Source organism: Phascolarctos cinereus, unplaced genomic scaffold (genome assembly GCF_003287225.1).
Source record: "Phascolarctos cinereus isolate Bilbo 61053 unplaced genomic scaffold, phaCin_HiC Scaffold_9;HRSCAF=440, whole genome shotgun sequence".
In the NCBI taxonomy this organism is placed as follows: Eukaryota; Metazoa; Chordata; class Mammalia; order Diprotodontia; family Phascolarctidae; genus Phascolarctos; species Phascolarctos cinereus.
The window spans coordinates 182,591,298-182,612,153 of NW_027556402.1; the positions used below are offsets into that span (position 1 = coordinate 182,591,298).

At 40.3% G+C, this 20,856-nt stretch overlaps 1 protein-coding gene across 9 annotated transcripts in view; it reads right to left on the reverse strand.

The window, feature by feature from the left end:
• Positions 1–20,408, reverse strand: part of CPEB2 (cytoplasmic polyadenylation element binding protein 2) — a 110,636-nt gene extending 90,228 nt beyond the window's left edge. For 3 of the 9 annotated variants that reach the window (XM_078148709.1, XM_078148708.1, XM_078148707.1), the window contains exons 1-3: positions 18,299–20,406; positions 14,655–14,945; positions 13,769–13,858 (exon numbers count right to left, since the gene is read on the reverse strand). In XM_078148709.1, the coding sequence (XP_078004835.1) occupies positions 13,769–13,858; positions 14,655–14,945; positions 18,299–20,158 (2,241 nt within the window). In that variant the 5' untranslated portion in view covers positions 20,159–20,406. Of the gene's footprint in view, positions 1–13,768; positions 13,859–14,654; positions 14,946–18,298 lie in introns of all 9 variants that reach the window. The other 6 variants (XM_078148711.1, XM_078148710.1, XM_020993104.2 and 3 more) reach the window with 4 other exon arrangements.
• Between the last annotated feature and the right edge of the window lie 448 nt (positions 20,409–20,856).

Here is a 20,856-nt window from a genome sequence, read left to right on the forward strand (position 1 = left end):
TCAGAATTAACACAAAGAGATAAGATATTAAGTCATAAGGAGTTCAGTGGATGAAATGAATTCATTACTACAAATATGTACATGCCACACACACACAGACACACACCACCTCATAACACATACCCCCTCTTAAATAGAAACAGACTCAGATAGATCAACAAATAAATCTTTAGGAAACATATCAATTGAGACTCCAAATTCGAAGTGAAGTTAGAGGCCACCTAAATTCAACCAGTAACTGAAAAAGAATCTGCTCTACAACATACTTAAGTGAGTGGGCATCCACTTTTCACTTGACTGTTTTCCAGTGAGGCAGAATTTATTACCTCTTGAGGAAGTCCATTCTACTCTTGGCTAAGTCTAATTCTTAAATTTTTTATCTTCCTTGCATGAAGCCTACAGATTGCCTCTTTACAGTATCTACCCATATTTCCTACTTCTGCCCCCTGGAGCCAAAAAGCAAAGTCTTAATATCTGTCTGTCTCTCTCTGTCTCTCTCTCTCAAACTCCTCCTTGCCCTAAGCCCAAGTCTTCTCTTCAAAGCAAAACAATATGTGCTGGGTTTAAAACATTCTAGGATCTTCAAAAGATTCTAGACACAAGATAACAGAGAATAATAAAGAAGAAAGTAAGAGTTTTAGCTCAGTATAGCCTCCCTAAGCAAGATAAGAATAAAAGGGGATTGGGGAGGAGGGGGCAGGGGGAGGAGAAGGGAAGGTCTAACCAAACTAAGGTCTAACCAGCTAAGTACGGACCTAAACTTGTAGGGCTCATCTGTAATCCAGTTGTATGGAAGCAGAAAAAACCACAACATAGCAAAGTACAATTTCACTTCTAGGGAAATAAACTCACTTACTCTTCCTTCCCTCAGAATCAAATGAACAAAGGAATCTTAGAACATCTTTCTGTGACAGGAAGGAAAATGAATTGATAACCTGGGGCAAATCCCTTTCTCTCACTTTCTGCTTCTGATAGTGAAAGGGTGACATTATGCCTCTAATAATAGAGGTACTTATATATATTATCTTATTGCCTTAGAATAGAGCCAAGAAACTTCCAAGTCTATGGGCTTGAGATGGCTTTTCACTTAATTTCTTCTGGCCTACAGTACAGGTACCAAAAAATACTTTCATTTTTTGATGATAATGAAAATACCCCAAAAGCCTTGAGCAATAATATACTAAAAGGCCCAAAGATGACATTATTCCATTAAGTCTATTTCTATGTTTATTTGTCTCTTTCTGCTTGTCTGTGTCTATGTATACATCACCTGTTTCCTCCCTCCTTACTTTCCTTACTGTGACCTTCCATGTTGATTGGTCATAAGATTTAACTAATATATTTTTTTTAAAAAAATTAGTTTACTTTCTCTACTTATAACTTTGAAAGCAGATAACCTAATTTTACTAATGCTAAACCACTTTTAAATGAATTCCAAAGTTCTATAATGGCTCCAGGAAATTTAAGTGTGTGTGTGCCTTCTCCCCCCCAAAAAAAAATCTGTTAAAAAAAGTCCTTTGAGGAGAACATTATCCTGTAGTAAAAAATGTTTTCCATGCCATTTTTTTGAAATTATTTATTAAACTTTCAATCTTTAATGCAAAAAATCTACAATACTGTATTACAGAATAGGTGTTTAATAAATGTTTGAGTACTAACTTCTCATTCTGCCTACTGCTATCATGAAATACATTTCTATTTCATGAATGGAACAGTCTAAGAAACCACTCACACTCATCTAGAGAAAACAAGACAAAGATTTTTATATACTTAATAGCCTAGGGACTATTTGACCTGTGCTAATGAGAAAAAAAATTAAAGGATTTTTGGGAAACAAAAAGAAACAAAACAAAACAAAAAAAACCCCTGTCAATTAATGGGGTAAATTCAGAACCTCTACAACTACATTTAATATAGCCAGGAAAATATTTATACGTATCTTAATTTCTATACCAAATAAAATAGAGATGAAGGAAAAGACAAAAATTTTGAGTAGTAATACAAGAAAGCAGCTGTCAAAAATCCTTCCCATATGGGGTTGTGTGTGTGTGTGTGTGTGTCTGTGTCTGTGTGTGTGTGTGTGTGTGCCCATGCACAAATAGTATTAAGGGCAATGTTGCTTAATTCTTAAAACATATAGATAATTGTACTACTCAATCACCTACTGAAAATGAATTACTTTTAAAAAGGACACAGCCTCTCAAAATCTCATACCACATTTTCAGTTCTGTAGTAATTAAGTATTGTTATGAAACATTAAACTTGTTTTGTGGGAATCTGTAACCTGGTTAGCTACAACCTAATTCCTGAATCGAGAATATGCTTTAGAATGTTCTATCTAAAACTATAAAGTTGGGACCAGGCTGAACAGAGATATTTTCATGTCTCTGAGTCCATCTATGTACTCTGTGACCCTGCTGAGTGAGGTATTCCAAGTGTCATCCCATTTTATATATGAAGAAAGTAGGACTGAGGGAGTAAATGACTGCTCACTATAATAAAGCAAATGAGCTGGGATCTGAACTTAGGTCTTCCAATTCCAAGTTCACTCATTCTGCTTATCATACTGCCCCTCAGATGATGGTAATGAAAGGTTGTCATGTAGAAAAGAAATTAGACTTGATCTGTTGGGCCTGAGGCAGAGCCAGAAGCAATGGGTTAAGTTGTAAAGAGGTCAATTTAGGCTTTATGTAAAAACAACAACAACAACAACAACAACAAAACCCTTCCTGACAATTAGAGGCTGCTCAAGAGGTTGGAAGCGCCTCTTTCCTGGGGATCTTCAAGCAGAGGCAGGATAGTTACCACATACTGGGTATCTTAAGAGTGGGAGATTCCTTTCATGTACAGGATGGGATTATATTACCACTGACTTTCCTTCCCACCTTCAATTTCTGTGACTATGCCCAATATGATGTAATTCTACTATGTAATGATTTTTAGTTGATTTTCATGTTTATGTAATGATTTTTAGTTTAGTTTCATTAAGTGTTATACGTAATATCTTCAAAAAAGGTTGGCCAGTAATGTAGTTAGAACAGTGGCTAGCAAGACAGCAAACTGAACTGGTACCAATGAAATCTAAAAACACCTAAAGAAGGCCTCTTAACATGATCCTCTATAGAAGACATTTGGGAGAACATGGACAAGAATCACACCAGTTAAGACAGTGTAGATGGGTTACAAATGGAGGGAATTCTCACAGTAATGAGAAAAGTGATTCACTAAAGCACTGAAATTATAAGGGATTCCATATGACATCTTTTAGGATGGGAGAGTGATGTCACTGAAATAAAGTGTAGCCTAGCTAGCAAATTACACCAATTAATTTTCTTATCTCTAAAGTCTCTATCTTAATCCTACAATAATGTCATGAAAAAAGGGGGGAAGGTAATATTTCTAAGCATAAACAGTAAGTACTTAAATATGTGAATTGTTGTTTAATTAAATAGGATCCAGACTATTAGTGACCTAGATCATATAAAAAAAGAAAATTATTATCAAAAAATTCAAAGAAGGGGTTTAGATATCAAGTTGACCTCTACAGTGATCATATCTCAGTGTTTCACATTTTTAAGGGTAAACACGACTAAATAAAAGCAATTTCAGAAAACATCAAGTTTCATGTATGTGAATATGATAGCTAAAAGAATACAATATACTCTAAATTACAAATTAGGGACATAAAAATGTAAGACTATGCTTAAAGAAAATTAAACTGTTCATATAGACAATAGGTAACTGCCTACCTCTGATTAGCAAAAAAAAAAACCCCTAGAAGGTCAGAGAATTTGACTCAGAAAACACACAATTTAAAATACAAGCAATGTACTGTGATTCATAAGACCAAAGAAGATATACCTAGTACAGACCTTAGCAGAAAAGTGACAGGTTTCTGTAGTCACCATTTATTATGGAAATCTTGAGTAGGTTCAGAGAGAAGCATCATAATTTGTTAGAGGGGCTAGAAAGTATATCTTACGAAGGTCACATCAACTAAGATTATTTGGCCTAAAGAAAAGACAATATACTGAATTTTGTGACACTAAGGACTAAATAGTTAAATTATATAATGTTTCTGAAAAGTATGTAAAATAAATTTTTGTGAAATGACTTCTCAGAAATGGTTTCCATTTTTATTGCAATTCAACTAGCATCAATAATTTAGCTTTAAAGTTAGCTTCTCAATCTGCCAAATTAATTTAAGGAAATTACTTTGGAAACCTTAAAGAACTATAAAAAGGAGTTACTGCATTATTAAACATACTAAAAATGTAATCTTTTTTTGTAAAATAACCCATTTTCCATCAAGATGCTCTTAACAAAAGGGCAAATAATTCTGATAAATTTTCAGCTATATATTCAATCCATGATCAAAGTTTCTTAGAACTTTATTATTCTGAAATTCTGTTAAAGAGTGTAAGCTCCTTGAAGGCAAGGACAATTTCATTTTTGTCTTTGTATCTCTAGCACCTAGCACAGTGCCTGGCAACACAGCCGGCTCTTGATACTTATTGATCTATTGACATAAGTTAGTATCACTTGTAGGTTACAATTGTTAGGCAGCATGGATGCACACTATAAGCATGCAACTAGGTTTGAATTTCAGTTCTTTTTACTGCATTTATGACTTTCAGGGAAGCTACTTTATCTCTCTTGGACTTGGTTTCCTCATCTGCAAAATGAGGGCACTTCCACCTTTATCTCTGCCCTATCAAGGTTAGTTTCAAGGACAGCTCTCAGTACAATAAACAATACTCTGGTTTTCCAGTTACCCAATGTTAACTTCATCAGTAATGATTTTACTGGACAGCTGTAGTCACCACTTTCTTCAAATGATTTTGCAACTGAACTCCAAAGACTTCAGTGACAAAGTAATGAACTCAAAGAAAAGTCATCATGAATTTGGAAAATGTGTTGAAAAATCTAACTATTTAGTGCAAAGTTTAAGATACAACCTGTTTTTAAGTTGGATGACTTGTGTTCCAAAAGCTTTCTGTAAATTGCTGGTTTGGAAATTAAATACATTCTCCCACTGAAATGATGTTTATAAATTGCAATTTGATTCCTTGATGCCTAAGCAAGTTTTCCAAAATCATTTATAATGCAACTCATAATCTATACTGTACTTTTTCCACGGGGGGGGGGGGGGGGAAGTATAGCAGATACTATTTAAATACTATTAACAAAAATCTGCAAAGCAAATTGAAGAAATACTATTAAATTTATCTTGAAAGCTGATACTTAAGAAAACAAAGAGGATAATTAGAGGATAAGGTGATAAATGGAGGCTTTTCTGGAGATTCTGAAGGAGACTTTCTAGGTCTGTTCTTATAACATTTTAGAGACTGATAGTGCTAGTTTAAAAAAAACACATCAAATTTTACTTTGTCTTTTTTTCCTTTGATATATATGTATCAACACAGAGTACTCTCCTCATTCTAGTCATGTTACGTGGGTCAGAGGATTATTTTTGATTTAAAAAATGAAGATCAAATTTTAAAAGAAGAGGAACAAGGAAATTTTTCTTGTCAAGAATTTTTGTGTGGTTACAGGAAAAAAAAACCAGAAAGAAAACAATCTCCCAAGGCTGAGAGTGACGGAATAAGTAAGAAAGATATAGTGGTCTGGGGAGACCAGGGAGGTATGGTATGGAAAGGGAAACAATGGGCAATATTTTAAATATTTAGGCTATATTAAAATTGTACACTTTGCCTCTAGTGCCTGTATACATAGAACTATCCACAACTAATGTGGATTTATGTTTGAAGAGTAAGGATAGAATAGGAAATTAACAACAGAACAGGAAGCTGTGAACAAAGAATTTTCCCAAATTTCAGTCTATATACATGGGAATACCTGCATTTAATTTGGATCCGTGTTTGAGCTGGTGAGGGTAGAATAGAAAAATTACAGGAATTTTCCAAAATTTTAATCTCTTCTCTATTATACTTTTTATTCAGGTTAAAAAGTGAGCAGTTCCTTGTTTAGTTTTAATTGGAGATAACCAAGAATACAAATAAGTGACTTCATAAACTTATTTGTGAAATGTTTTCATAATGCTGATATTGAATTTATCAAAATACACCACAATACGAATTTAATCCATAGATTAAGAGTTTTGTGAAACAGTATAAATCTCTTATGGGAAAAGTAACCAATACAAATGAAATACAGAGAAAGCAATATGCCTGGCACATAGTAGGTACTTAATAAATTGACTGATCCTAACAACAAATGTTATGAACACATAATGTATAAAAGCCTGAGAAAAAAATTTATGTCTTCAATCAACCTAAAATGCATCTGTCAAACACCTACTATATGCCAGACACTGTGCTAGGCTCTGGGGATAAAAACACAAAAATGAAACTTGGTCTGTCCTTAAGGAGCTTATATTCAATTGGTAAAAGGGACTCAGATAAGGAGATTCAGTTAAGGAAATACTAGACACACCAAAGGGAAAATGAACATTTGTCTAAGACACATCTTTTTGACAGTTTGAAAAGAGATGATGCTCAGAGATTCTGTGCCATTCTGCAACTATAGGATTTAAAGTTAAGTAGTAATAGTCAACTTTTTTTTTTATCCTTTGTACAAACCAAATTTTCTTACACATTTTGCTTCTGGTCCTCATCACCACCCCTTAATCCAAATAATTTCAAAGAAATTTGTTATGTTTCAAGTCCATGCTCCTATATAAAAAAATTGGCTGGCATTGTTTGGCTATGATACCAGATTCATGCAAACTTCCTCAGTCAATCTGTAAGACTCATTAGTGAACGGCACTTTACAACTATTGGCTTCACTGCTATTCCCCACAATCTATTTCTTCCTCAGAGCTATCAGGAATCATACTCTATATGGAGATTACTTTTCTCAGTGGTATGGCTGAAGTTTCATCGTATCTAGTTTACCTTTAGTACCACCGTGAGAAGCAACACATATACAGGGTTTCCATCCCTTGATTTCCTACATAATCTTTAGCAAGATTCAAACCCATTCTTCAGAAAGGAAAAAATAACAGTGCTTTTTAAATAAATATTAGTTTAGCTATACATTGTTACCATATGTTTCATCCCACACACAAGTGCCAAAAACAAAAACAGCTTGAAACATGCAAATGGACTCATGACATCTCTAAGTATCTTCCTAAGATTATAGCTTTATCTACAAAAAGATCCAGTTGATTTCAACAAAAGTAAATTATAGGAACTGCATAATTACTCCTCCTAGTAAAACTAAGGAACTAAAACAATTTTGGTTTATAGGCTAAATTTAGGATACTTTATTCAAAATACTATTATCTATTTCTAGATATATGGACTGTCACTAACTGGCAGTGTAACTGTTATAAGGGAAGAAGCACTGGTCTCTGGAATTGAAGGACCTTGGTTCATATCTGCCCGTTTGACCTTGAATAAGCCTTTCCAATCTCTCTTGGCCTCAGTTTCCTTGTCTGTAAAATGAGAGGGCTGCACTAAATGACCTCTGTGGTCCCTTCCAGTTCTAGCTCTGAGGCACATTTTACATCTCTGGGAATCAGAATCTCTTCTTGTCCAGAACGAGAGGGTTAGACTAGATTTCTAAGGTTCCTTTCAACAGTAACATTCTTTGAGATCTGAGAAATAGAGATGACTAGGGAAATGAGACTGTCTCAGGCATATATTATTTTGATGTTATTAAACTGGCACAAAAGATCCAACTGCTTCTTTCCCTTGGTTTCCCCTCCTTTTAACTCAATTTTGGCAGGTAAACACATTGGAGAGAAAAGAGAAATGTATGAATACTCAACCCCAAGAAAATTTGAGATTTGTGGTATGATCCATGAGCTAGATAACCTTGGGAACTACTAAGGTTTTCAAAAGTTTTGATTTAAAGAAGGATTTGTTTTGGAGACATAGTCAATCTAAATAGTTCTTCTGGGGAACACTGTTCCCCAAGACGCTGATTGCGAACTCTGTGGCAACATATTCCTCTCATCCCTGACCCCTTAACTCAAGTGTCTCTCCAGATAGGAGGGCTGCCATTCTGGGTAAATATTGCAAGTAGAGTATTGGGGAGGAAGGGAAGTAAAGGTGGCGAGGATGTTAATAGCAGGAAGTTTGTGATCTGAACATATTTTATGGCTATGAATCAGAGCAACCAAAAAAAAAATGATAACCAGGCTGAGAAACAAGCCCAGCTTACACATTGCAAAGGTTTTCAAATGAGAGGCAACATGGCCTTAATGAAAAGAGCACTGGACTTCCTCAGCTTGAATCCCACTTGTAACACTGTGTTGAACGTGAATAAGCCACAATTTTTCTGAGTCCATTTCCTTATTTGCAAAACAGATAATATTCCAGCATCTACCTCTCACAAGATCATATAGCTCAAATGAAGTAATACATACAAAGAACTTCATAAAATCAAAAGGAAATGAAACATGGAAACTTTTACAATTTAATAGTAATTAGAGACACCCTGCTAAAAAAAAAAACCAAGAGTTGATACTATGACAATATAGTCTATGTTCATTATCACACAGCTCTATGGCAACAAGCAAGCAGCTTTCCAAATATGGAAACTTCAACAAGACATAGTTTACCACCACCCTTATAATATACTGGCAATTAACAAGTGACAGAAAGTGATTTTCAAAAGCCGAGATGGAAGAATCCTAGAAATAGCTAGTATTAGGACCTATCTAAGCAGATTGGCAATTAAAAGTTATTTCTCCTTAGCTTTCCTTTTCTAATTGTGAACACATTTACCACAAATAATTTGGGGTGTACCACAAAGCAAAATCTAAGGGGGGGGGAAGGGAAAATATTTAGAAGAGAAAAACAAAGAAAGCAGAGTTTGGAAAAACTTAATTTATTAGGGAAAAGAAAACAATCAATTTTAGAAAATGTGTATAGCCTGACTGAGAAATAACTAGGGAGAAATAAAGCATAAAAATATTACCAAGGTATCACTAATAATATAATAAACTAAATTTACATCAAACGAGAAGTTTATGGCAAGACATAATTTGTTATAGTATTATAACCAAATCACCACCCTATTTCAAAGACAACTTTTTCTTGCAAAGGAATACAACATTTTCAGAAGGAAAAGGACATGTCACAAGAAATAGTCTCTTTACATTTACATTTATAGAAGAATGTTCAGTTTAAATTCAAAGAACACAAGCTTTTGAAAATAGGTAAATTAATAGCGTGCAGTCTTTAATCTAGGAAAAACAATCTCCATGTCCCTAACACACAAGTACTGTCTATAACATATTGACCCTTGTATTGCACATACCATGCTGATACCCACAGTAGTTGTATCATATTGTTTTAGTCAAACAAACTGGAATTGTTCTCTGAATTTAACATTCTACCTTCTGCCTCTGATTTCCATTGTTCCTATGTCACATTTATGGACTGAAGGGGCAGGCACGTGGTGCAGTGGATACAGTACCAGCCCTGAAGTCAGGAGGACCTGAGTTCAAATGTGACCTCAGATCAAACACTTAACACTAGCTGTGTGACCCTGGGCAAGTCACTTAACCCCAACTGCCTAGAAAAATTAAAAAAAAAATAAATCTCTCCTGTGCTCTATATGTCTCATAAAGAAACTAGGGCAGAATTGCTATGCTATTAAAAGTTGGGGGTGGGGGGTAAAGAGAGTATCTGTAATCTTGCTCGAAATCTGCTCATTTCAGAAAGGACTGAGCTTTTCCTCAAATTCTGGTTTAAGATGAAAGAAGTACGGAAAAGGTACACTGGTACCACAAACCTAATCAGATATTGGATAAGTATGTAGCAATGCTAGTGTGGACTGGAATGGCCCCTTCAACCTACTCAGAAATTTGAGAAACCACATTATTACTAGGAACAGTAGCTTTTCTTGCTTAATACTATCTATCTCATTTTTTGGAGGGGGGGAGGGGTTTGAGGGTGATTTCAAATCTGTGATCTAATCAGTGTGGGAACTCCCAGTTCCTTCCCCAATGATGCAGACTGAAACCTGTCTATTACTTATAATCTTTGCAGAGATGCCTAGGGAACTGACAAGTTAAGTGACTTTTTCCATGGTCATCCAGTTAATATGTGTCAGAGGCTGAACACGAACCAGGCTAAATGACTTTTTCCCATGGCCAATCAGCTAACATGGGTCAGAGGCAAGCCTTGAACCTGAATCTTCCTGACTCTGTGGCCAGCCCTCAATTTTAAGAATCATCTTTGCAAATATATCCTTCTTAAACTGATCCTAAGATAATATCCACATTGTGTAGAGGAGAAATATATCTAAAGAAAAAAGATGATGCAGAAAAGGCACGCATGCCACCATTCAGAAGAATCTAGAACTAAGATTTAGGGCTAGGAAGAACCTTAGAGGTCATCCCATCAAATTTCTTCATTTTACAGAAAAGGAAACTGGCCAAGAGAAGCAAAATGACTTTTCCAAGGTCACACAGGACAAAGCAGAGCCAAAATACAAATCCTTGTTCTCTGACTCTAAAACTTGTGTTCTTTCCACTAGCTTCATGCTGACATGGGAAAGGAAATATCAGTAAATACAGCTATTAGGAGGTATTAGTAAACGTGTGCCCCATTAGATAAAGATTCCAAAATATTAAGCTCTATTTGGTACAGACGAAGGTCAGAGTTATACAAATATACATGAAGAAAACTAGCATTATTTTTAAAAATGGGGACCAAATCGTGTACTTCAATTTTTAATGTAACAAATATCCACACTATCTGGATTGAAAATATGAAATAAAACATCTTGATATAAGAACTATATACATTTGAAATAAGATTTAAAAGGGAAAACTTTCAATTTAAAATCAAGAATTTTTTCTACCTAAATAAAAAATCATCAAAACCAAATGTTTTGTTAAAGAATAGTAAAAAATGTAAACTGAACAAAAAAAAATCAGCCTTTTGAGTAAAAGATGTTCAATCTGTTTTCTCTAATTCTGCTTTTTCTTTTTGACAATTCTATCATATTGATTTCTTTGGCAAACATGATTGAAAAAGATGCATAATGCACAGTCTCTTAAGTGTGAGATATCTATAGAGTCCTTTGGCTAAAAATAGGAGTAGCAGGCTATACTACAGGCTATATACCCTAACCCTATGTATGGACTTGAAGAGGTCAATTTCAAAACATAGTACTTTTAAGTTTTTAGTATACCTAAGATATTAGACCTAGAATGTTTTAGAAGGCAAAACAAAAACAAACAACAACCAAAAAACCCTTGGAAAACTAACAAAAGTGAGATAATCCCTCTAATTAAAGTGATTAAAGCAGTTGAATGCAAAAATTTCAACACCAAATTCTTAAATTTTAAAATATATATTGCAAAAAATATGGGTAAAATATTTTTGTGATAGTTATAAATCGATCAGTTAAGGCGCTCATTATTTGTCAGGTCGATGTATTTTTTAAGAACCTCTACTATGAAAACTTCTACCTTTTATGGAAATAATCTGTGAATATTAAGTGCCTTTCTATGCGTAAAGCACAAGACCAATCAGTAACATTAATTTTAAAACTTACAGTTTTTTTTCTAGGAAAAATCCTTGTGTTAATAAACAAACTAAAATAGTAGTTTTAGAATATTTTATGACTATGTGAAGTTGCTGAGCCAAAGGCAAATATTTCGCACAATAACAAAATATAAGTGCACGTCTAGTAACTTACTGTCACAATTGCTGAACATCAGACTTCCATCTATGATAGCTATCTCAATTCACCTCATCATTTAAAAATAATAGGTTTTGGAATAACAGGCAGCATGGAAGTAATGGGAATAATTACTACTTTTTTTTTTCCGGTTCCTCATTTGTTGGGACTCCCTGTTCATCAGGCCCAGTTCCAACAATGCCTAAATATTAAAGCATCACAGAACATTAGGTCTAGAAGCCCTCTTTCATCTTATACAGGCAAAAACTCAGGCCCAAAGAAGTCAAAATGAATTTAGTAAATACAGAGTTTAAATCCAAACCCATTCTCAGTTTTTAAAATGCTAGTCTAGGTCTTTTACTAAGTTGCCCTTTCTCCACAATCCGATTGCTTATTACTACCACAAAGGCCTAATTTGATTTCTCACTCTCAGATCTTCAGTCAATCCATGTTCCTTTAAAATTCACCTCCTCTAGTAAACTTTCCCTAATTAAAATATTCCCTCTTCTACCTATTTTATGGGATTTGTGTACAGAATATCTACTAAAACTGATTTGTTTTACAATAAAGCCTCACTAATTCAGGTTAAGTGGAGACAGTAAGTATGAATTAGTGATGAATCCAAAATACAGGGCATTTTACATGTAATAAAATAATAGTAACAGAGGGAGCATGGCATAGTGATTATCAAGCCAGTCTCGAGGCTAGGAAAACTTGGTTTCGAATCCTGCTTCCGAGTCAGACTAGAAATTTTTTGGGTAGCTGACCAAAGTTAAGTCACTTAACCTCGAAATGCTTTAGGCAACTCTCTAAGTTACAGAGGTGCCAAACTGTATTAACAGTTTTCTCAACAGAGCATTCCCTATACTAAGGAAATCACAGATCCAGTCCCTACCTAAAATTATGGTACCGTAACTGCTAAATTATTCTGGATTTTAGAATATGGTACATGTGAATTTCAGAATATTTTCTATCTGGAATATTTTTCCAGTGAATTTTTGTTGACAAATAGATCCAATTCATTTGTAAATTAGCACCTATTTGATACCATTTAGCCTATTCTTAAAATAGGTTAGTACCTGTTATTTTCTTAGAATACAGTTTGTCCCTTTGCAGAGACAAAACACACACAAAAACTTAAGATATATTTATATGTAACAGCATTATCCCTTAGGTAATGTATTAACCTTATCCACTTAAACAGGTGTTTAGAGTAAGAAAGGGTTTTGCAAACTATCCATAAAAAGAGTCCACTGGCTTTTTATTTCCTTTGCAATCCTATCCTAATCTCCCATCATCTAGCACCAAATAAGCACACAAATACTAGCTGCCTACAGGCAGATGGACAACATGTTTAACCCTAAAGGGCTTGGAACAGGACCAGGCTAAGCCTGGAGAGGGATGGCTAAGATTAACCTGTAAATTCTGGTTCAAATGTTAGTATAAAGATGCTGTTTAGAACAGGGAAATACTAGACTAGTTTTGGTCTCTCTACTTCAACTTAGATTAAATGTTTATCTATTTAAAAAATATTCACACATGTGCACACGAGTACGTACGTACGTACACACACACACACACAGAGATACACATTTTTATATTTAGAAGCTATCTCATAAGATTCCTTTTATAATACTGAAGAAAACTGAATGAAAAAAGAGTGGGCATGGCAGAAACATATCCTAAGGCTAAACTAGATTTCATGACAAAGATTAACTTTAAATTGTAGAAAACAGTAATGAAATTTAAAGTAGTTAAATGAATTTGTGCTTAAAACAAAATGGTAGGTCCTCTTGGATTAAGCTAAATACATTAACTGAACTGAACATTCATGATTTAAGTCAGGTGCGTTTATCCCAATGATAAATTAAGATTTCCCCCTCCCCAAAATAAATTTAACATTTTACAATCATACAGCATATATGGAAATTTGAAATAGATGACACAAGAAAACAAAGCAGTTATATCTATGTCTTCTGACAAGTTTTGAACATGTTTATAAATGGATAGCAATTAATAAATTGTGAGAAATCCCAAATCACATAGAAAGAAAGACTAACTCCTAACCAAAATCCTGAAAAATATTCGCTGTGCAGCCTACCTGGTCTATTCTGGATGTTCCGGCTGCAGTGCACCAACTATCTTGGAGTGAATCTGAGCCCCAAGCTGGCAACTGCAAACTAGATCTCACCTTCAATAGCATAGAAGTTTTCATCAGAAACGAGCAGTTCTCTTCTCTTCCCCACACCCACCCTTAAAAAACAAACACCAAAATTCTTTCTACCCTATAGATGTTTCATTTAGTGGCCCAAATCAATAAAGATTGCTGCAGAAAATCCTATTAGCAATTAGACATAATGGAACTTCAATTAGCCTACAATCCCATCAAACATCAAAGGGACTGGAAAATGTCTAGGATCTCTGCTTTAACTATTAGGCCACATTTAGAAAGGATGTGTGGATAGATAAGCCAGTGGGAAGTCCACTCTGAAACAGCTACCATAAATGTGAATTCTATGCAAAAAGCCCTGAAGTTGCTTTTTGCTATTAATACAGCTGTACTAAGTACAGTCTAACATACATACAGCTGGTCATAGTGAAATATATTAAGAATTATGGCAACTGTGGAATACAGATTAATATAGATTAATTTTAGATGAAGTCAACTCTGGTGGCTATTTGATCAATAAATACAGCATGATCCTTCTTTGGATTGCCAATCCAAAGCTTTGATTAGAATTTTAAAATATACAGTAGTTTTTCTGCAATTATAAGATCATTTAATTACAAAAAGGAAACTGCAATTTCTCATCTCAAAGTTTACTCATATATTTTAGCCTTCATTAAATACTTGCTATAATTGGGTTAAAAACAAAAGCTTTTAAAAACCTGATTTTCTTGAATAGCCAATTAATAATTTTAGGATATCATTACTCAATTTGCTACTACAAAAAAAATTAACACGAGAGATAATTCCATTTACATACCATTCTTACCTGTAAGGGTAAGAGAGTATTACTGTTGTTGTCTGTTCTGAACACATTATCTTCAATCCATGATTTAGGTGTCAGGGATGGAGTAGATCGAGTAAATTTTGGTGGGGCTATGACATTACCAGAAAATGGTTTCTTCAAAGGAGAAATCTGATTCATAGTTCCTGGAATTCCCATATTTCCAGTTCTACGATGATCTCTGCCATGCATTGCTCCCCACGACATACTTCCTGTGCTCCAACCACTGCTCTGATGGTTGCTCCAGGGAGACTGCTTCAGAAGAGGCTGGGGAAATACATCCAGTTAAATTACTTTTGAAACATCAAAAACAGGTTATAATAATTAAAATTTTTAATCTGCAACAAATATATATACCTATTTAAACTGCCTAAAGTATCATTAAAGATTCATATGCCACATTGTATATTTTAGAAATGACGCAAACTAATAGGCTTGAAATTTTGCCATTAAAACAAATCTTAGTGGTAGGTGACTATTTGACATCTTTCACAAACACACAATTATAATCAAGCTGAGGTTTCATAACTACCGCTAAAATACAGGTATTGTGACAGGATGATTCATATAATTCTCACTCTTTCGGGAATTAAGGAAACTAACACAAATGAAATATAAAGGAGAGAAAAATGCACTTCAGAATCTATATGGAATTCAAATTGGGAGATCTTAAAAAAAACCTAAAGGATGACTTAAAATATCATAATGTGCTATCCACATAAATAACTTTAAAATAAATTAGTCTTCTGGTTGTCAGGAAATGTAATATCCCTTACCATATAACAAATATTTTAGATTTTGAGTCTAAATAAGTAAAGTAGTATAGCTACAAAAATGGCTAGTGATACATTTGGAGTTACTCTGTTACATGAGTAAATTTTTTTGGGATAGAGGAAGAATTGGGAAAAGTACAGTATTTTTTTTAATTTCCCAATCAACTATAAAAGGTCCTTTATTCCAGTTCTACCAATGTTATTCAGCACCATTCAAAAAAATTATTAAAAAAAGAAAAGAAAAAAGAAAAAAAATTCCATGCTATTCAATCACTTTAAGAATTGTTAAGCAGTTGTCTGATGTTACCTATAGGTGGATCCACTGAGATTAAGCTAGCAATAATAAAATACTATAAAAGCTGCTTATTTGAGAGGAAGAGAACAATACAATCCTTATTCAGTTTTTAGAGAAAAATACTATTTTTTAAAGAAGTTATTTTAAGATACAGAATGACATTTTTGTTCCATTGAAAAATCAGAAGTGTTTTTTTTAACTTAAAGACGGGTAAAAAACCTCATTTAATGTTAACTGTGATACAAAATATCTCTGGTATTCAAGTGTAGTAATTCAAATTTTTAATTCTTAAATGCCAATCTACTATACATGTGGAATGTTTAAAGTGTAAAAGTTAAATAGTACTAACTAGTTCTGTGAATTTGTACCAAATAGCTTATTTTCTCTGGGTCCTCAGTTTCCTCTTCTACTAAAACAGGGTTTAAATAATACATTGCATACATCATCTATTAGCTTATGCTGTCCCTGTTTTCAGCTTTTAAGAGCGTATATGGCAGTTTCCTGAGAAATTTAGCTGATATATTCCATCACAATCCACGATTTTAGTAGACTCTGTTTAAAAGTTGATAATTGATAAATACTAATCCCTGCATAAATTCTGTAAAGCTTTGTCTGTCACACTGACAGAGCCATATAAATAACTACTAGTAATAGCTCTCTATGGCAAGTTTCTAGATTAAAAAATGGAGAGAGCGATGCAAAGCTATTCCCTGCCTTACTCAAGGTTACATAAATCAGAGACAAGTAGAATAGGATTTCACAACTCTGAGTTTTTTATACATACACCCTTATTCTCATTCACTGTCAGTGAGAATACATACTAGTCATTGCAAAAATGATAAATGCTACATTTAGTGAATTATGACTAAAGACACCAAAACACCTTTAAGCTAGTTAAAATAAAAAATGTAAGGAAGTCACTAGATTCACACATTTCAGAAAAGTTTGAAAATCTGGTTTTAAGCTTCACCTGCCAAGTCATGTTAACCAATCTATAAGAAAAACAGTGGAAAAACTGACTGAGAAAATCAGATTTTATATAGTCAAAGGCTGACCTGACCAAAAAAAAAAATCAGAGAATAATTTGTATTTTAATACAGGTTGTTAGCCATTAAAAAAGCTTAGGTCACTAAAGGTCAGTCAGAAGATGCTGCTTGAAAAAAGCAAAAAGCTTAACACAGTCTGCCTGTTATTTCACTTCTTTCTTCTTTTTTTTTTTTTTAAAATATCAAACCCCACCCCAACCCTTCCTCCCAAGTACTATAATGCTTTTAGGTAAAAATCCTTTGAAATCTGCTCCCTTCTCAGCACGCCTAGTTTTTAAAAGCAACCACATAGGTGTAAACATGAAACCCAACTCCAGACAATCTCGCCTAGGTCAATGCTCATTCTTCATCAATGTGGGCTTGTCACAACTCCACTTCTTTTTTTTCACTCATCTGACAGCCTCCAGTGGATGACAAAGACCGAGGGACAGCCAGCCCTTTCGGATTCAAAATGCCATGTCCGTGACTTCCAAACAGAGCTAACCCAGTACCACACTTGCCTCCTTCCCTACTCCAGGACTCCGACTAGCCCAGAGCAGCGTTCCCCTGCCCGGGGCTGGAGAGATAACAAGTGGGCTAGAGATCATCTCCACACACACCCCCCCCAGTCCCCCCGCCCCTCCAGCGCCCAGCCCCAGGCCCCGCCGAGCTGACAGCGGCCCCACCCACCCCGCAGCCGCGGCGCAGAGCCGGCCAACGCCGGCCTCGGGCCTGATCCCCGGAGCTCCGCAACCTGGCCCGACGCGGCCTCGGGGCCCCCCGCCCCCAATGCCGGCTGACCCCTAATGTACAGCGCCTTCACTCACTGACCGTGTGACACATGTGTCAGTCTCACACACGAACACCCCCCCCCCACACACACACACTCATACTCCCCTGCAGCCGCACCTTTTCTGTTAGGGGTTCGGGGGAGGGTTGGGGGAGTCCTGTCCGGCCCAAGGCCTCTCAGTTCTCCGTCCTCTTACTCGCTTCCTCAACATCAGAGGCCACTCGACCTTCTCCCCCTCCCTCCCCGCTCCCCTCGGCCTAGGCCAGAGCCCAGGTAGCCCTCGACGCCCCCCGCCCCCGCAGCCGTTCCTGACCTTCTCCCTCCCGAATGAAGCCCCCCGCCCCCACCCGAGAACTGGAGGGCGTTGCGGGGGAAGGGGGAGGGCAAGTACAGCCAATGTCGACCTCAAAGTGTCCTTCAGGGCTCACAATCCGGGGGGCCCCTCCTGAACCCCGAGCCTCCCCTGAGCCGGCCGCCTTCTGCCGGGACCGGTCTCCTGGGCCTCGCCGCCCCTGGCCCTGCAGGGCAAGCGCTTCTCCTCTGCCTCGGTCGCCGTGACTTCCTGACCTTTCTCCTCTTCCCCCAGGCCACCGCCCACCGCCTCAAGTCTCCCGCACCCCCTCCCGGCCCGCCCCGGCTCCGCGCTCCGAGCGGCTCTGCCGCGGGCCGCCGGTCCCGCGCCCGCCCGCCCCCGGCCCCGCTGACCCTCGCTGACCCCACCCGGGTCCGGCCTGTACCTGGTGGTGGTTGTACGAGTTCCTCTGCTGCAGGAAGGCGGCGGCGGCAGCCTGGTGCTGCTGGAGCTGCGGACTGACAGGCGACCGCCGGCTCGAAGGCGGCGGCGGCTGCGGGGCCGGGGGCGCGGGCTGCGGCTGCGGGGCCGGCGGCGGCTGCTGAGGTAAATTCATGGCCGGCGGGGGCGGGGGCACGGCAGCCGCCGAGAAAGGGCTGCCGAAGCCGCCGCCGCCGCTGCCGCCGCCGCCCGGCACGCTCATGCCGGCGCAGGGGTTGTGCGGAGACACGGGCGAGAAGCTCTGGAAGAAAGCTGGGTTGATCGACGACGGAATCCCCGGGTAGAAACTGTTGTCCGTCTCCGGATTGGGCGGCGGCATGGCGCTGATTGGGCCGCCGCAGCCGCCGCCGCCGCCGCCGCCCGGGGTGGCGGCCGAGGAGCCCGGCGGCGGCGGCGGCTGCGGCGGCGGCTGCTGCTGCTGCTGCGGCGGCGGCGGAGGCTGCTGCTGCGGAGGCTGGGGCGGCTGCGGGGGCTGGGGCGGCGGCGGCGGTTGCGGGGGCTGGGGCGGCGGCTGCTGCTGCTGCTGCTGGGGCTGCGGCGGCGGCGGCGACGAGGTCTGCACCGACCAGGGGGTGCCGAAGCCCGGCAGCGGCGGCGGCGAAGCGGAGCCTCCTCCTCCTGCTGCCGGGGGGCCCCCGCCCCCTCCGCCGCCGCCTGGGTGAGGCAGGTCCGGGCTCTGCAGACTGCTGAAACCGCCGCCGGCCCCGAGCCCCGCGCCTGGCAGGAGGTTACTGGGGCTGTTGAGCAAGGGGTGGTTGGGGGACTCCATCGACGGGGGCAGCTTTAAGCCCGGCAGGGGATTCACAGACGGCGTCGAGGGGACCAAGCCCACATTGGGGGACTCAGCGACAGTCCCCTCGCCGGCTGCCGCTGCGGTCGCTGCTGTCGCCACCGGGATCTTCCGAAGACTGTCCACCCCCCCGTGGTGGTGGTGCTGGGTTTGGGGCGGCGAGGGCTGAAGCTGGGGCTGGTAGTGCTGGGGGAGGGGATGGTAGTCTCCCGGTGGCTGCTTGGAGTGGTGGAAGTCCGGTGGGTGGTGGTGGTGGTGGTGGTGGTGCGGGTGGTGCGGGTGGCTGAACTGCTGCTGTTGCTGTTTCTGGAGCTGCTCCTGTTGGAGCTGGTGGAGCTGCTGTTGTTGCTGCTGCTGTGAGATGTACTGGTCGGGGGTGTTGAGCGGCGGCGGCTGCTGCTTCAAGTCCTGAGGGTGGGGAGGGTGGGGGGGGTTGAACTCTTTCCTCTTCTGGCTGCTCAGCTGCTGCTGCTGCTTGCTGAAGTCCTGGGGGGAGGAGGTAGTGGAGGAGGAGGAGGAGGAGGAGGAGGGGTGGTGCAGACTCGGTTTGAAGTCCTGGGAGGGGAGGAGGTGGGTCGCACCCGCTTTCGTGCTGCCGATGGGATGGTGGTTGGAGAGTTTTTCGGGGAGCCCTGACCCTGAGAGATGCTGCTGCTGCTGCGGCTGTGTCAGCCCCAGCAGCAGCTCATCTTGCATGGTATGGTTGTGCGCTGCGGCGGCCGCAGCCAGGAACAGAGGACAGGAGGAAGAGGCGGTGGCGGAGCTGCTGGTGCTGCAGCCGCCACCGCTGCTAGTGGGGATGGAGAACTGGGAGGGGGTCGAGGCCGGGGAGAAACCGGTGACAGGCAACGGTGGATGCGAGAGGGGGCCGAAGGGCAAGGAAGAGGAGAGCTGGGGGGCGGCACGGGCTTGGATTGGCGGGTAGGGTAGGTAAGCTCCGCCGCTGAACGAGGGACCGGGGCTGCTGCTTCGGAGCGGGGCAGTTTGCAGTAACCCGAATCCGTAATCCCCCATTTATCAGGTACAGCCACGGGGGAAGAAGGGAATGGGGAAGAGAGGGGGCGATCTGCACCAGGGCCGAGATAGACCGCCCCCCCCTTCCTTTCGCCTGCCCCACCTAGGAAACCTGGGACAGGAACGGAGCTGCCACTAGGACTGGGTTTGGGGAGTGTGTGTTGGAGGGAGGAGGAGAGGGGGGGAGGTCAGTGAGACACACTGTAAGTGAGCGGGGTTGACCGTCTTTACCCCCTCCCTCCCCCCCTTACAGCCACCTCCTCCTCCTCCTACTCCTCCCGATACCGGCTCCGGCGCTGCCGCCGCAGCCCCTTAAGAACCCCGGAATGTGCGTCACAGCCACCTCATAATTGCGTCCCCCCGGCACGCGCGGGCACGAGGCTGAGGCTCTCTTTCCCCCCCATTCATTAATATGCAGGCTCCTGCCGGGGGCGCGCGCGCCTTGGCTCTGTGTGGGGTGGGGGAGGGATAGCGCGGTGTCACCCGGTTCTCTTCTCCCGGCCCCTCCCTCCTCCGGGGCCGAGGACGGGGTGGGGAGGGGAGAGGAGGAGCTCTAGGGCCTGGTGTGCGTGCCCTCGGGACGTGATGGCCTCGCGCCGTGGGAAAAGGAAAAGCCGGTTGGGAGAGAGGCCAGCCGGCGGGCGGGCGGGGATGGGGGGGGTCGCGTGCTTGGCGAGGGGTGGGGCGGGGGGGGAGGC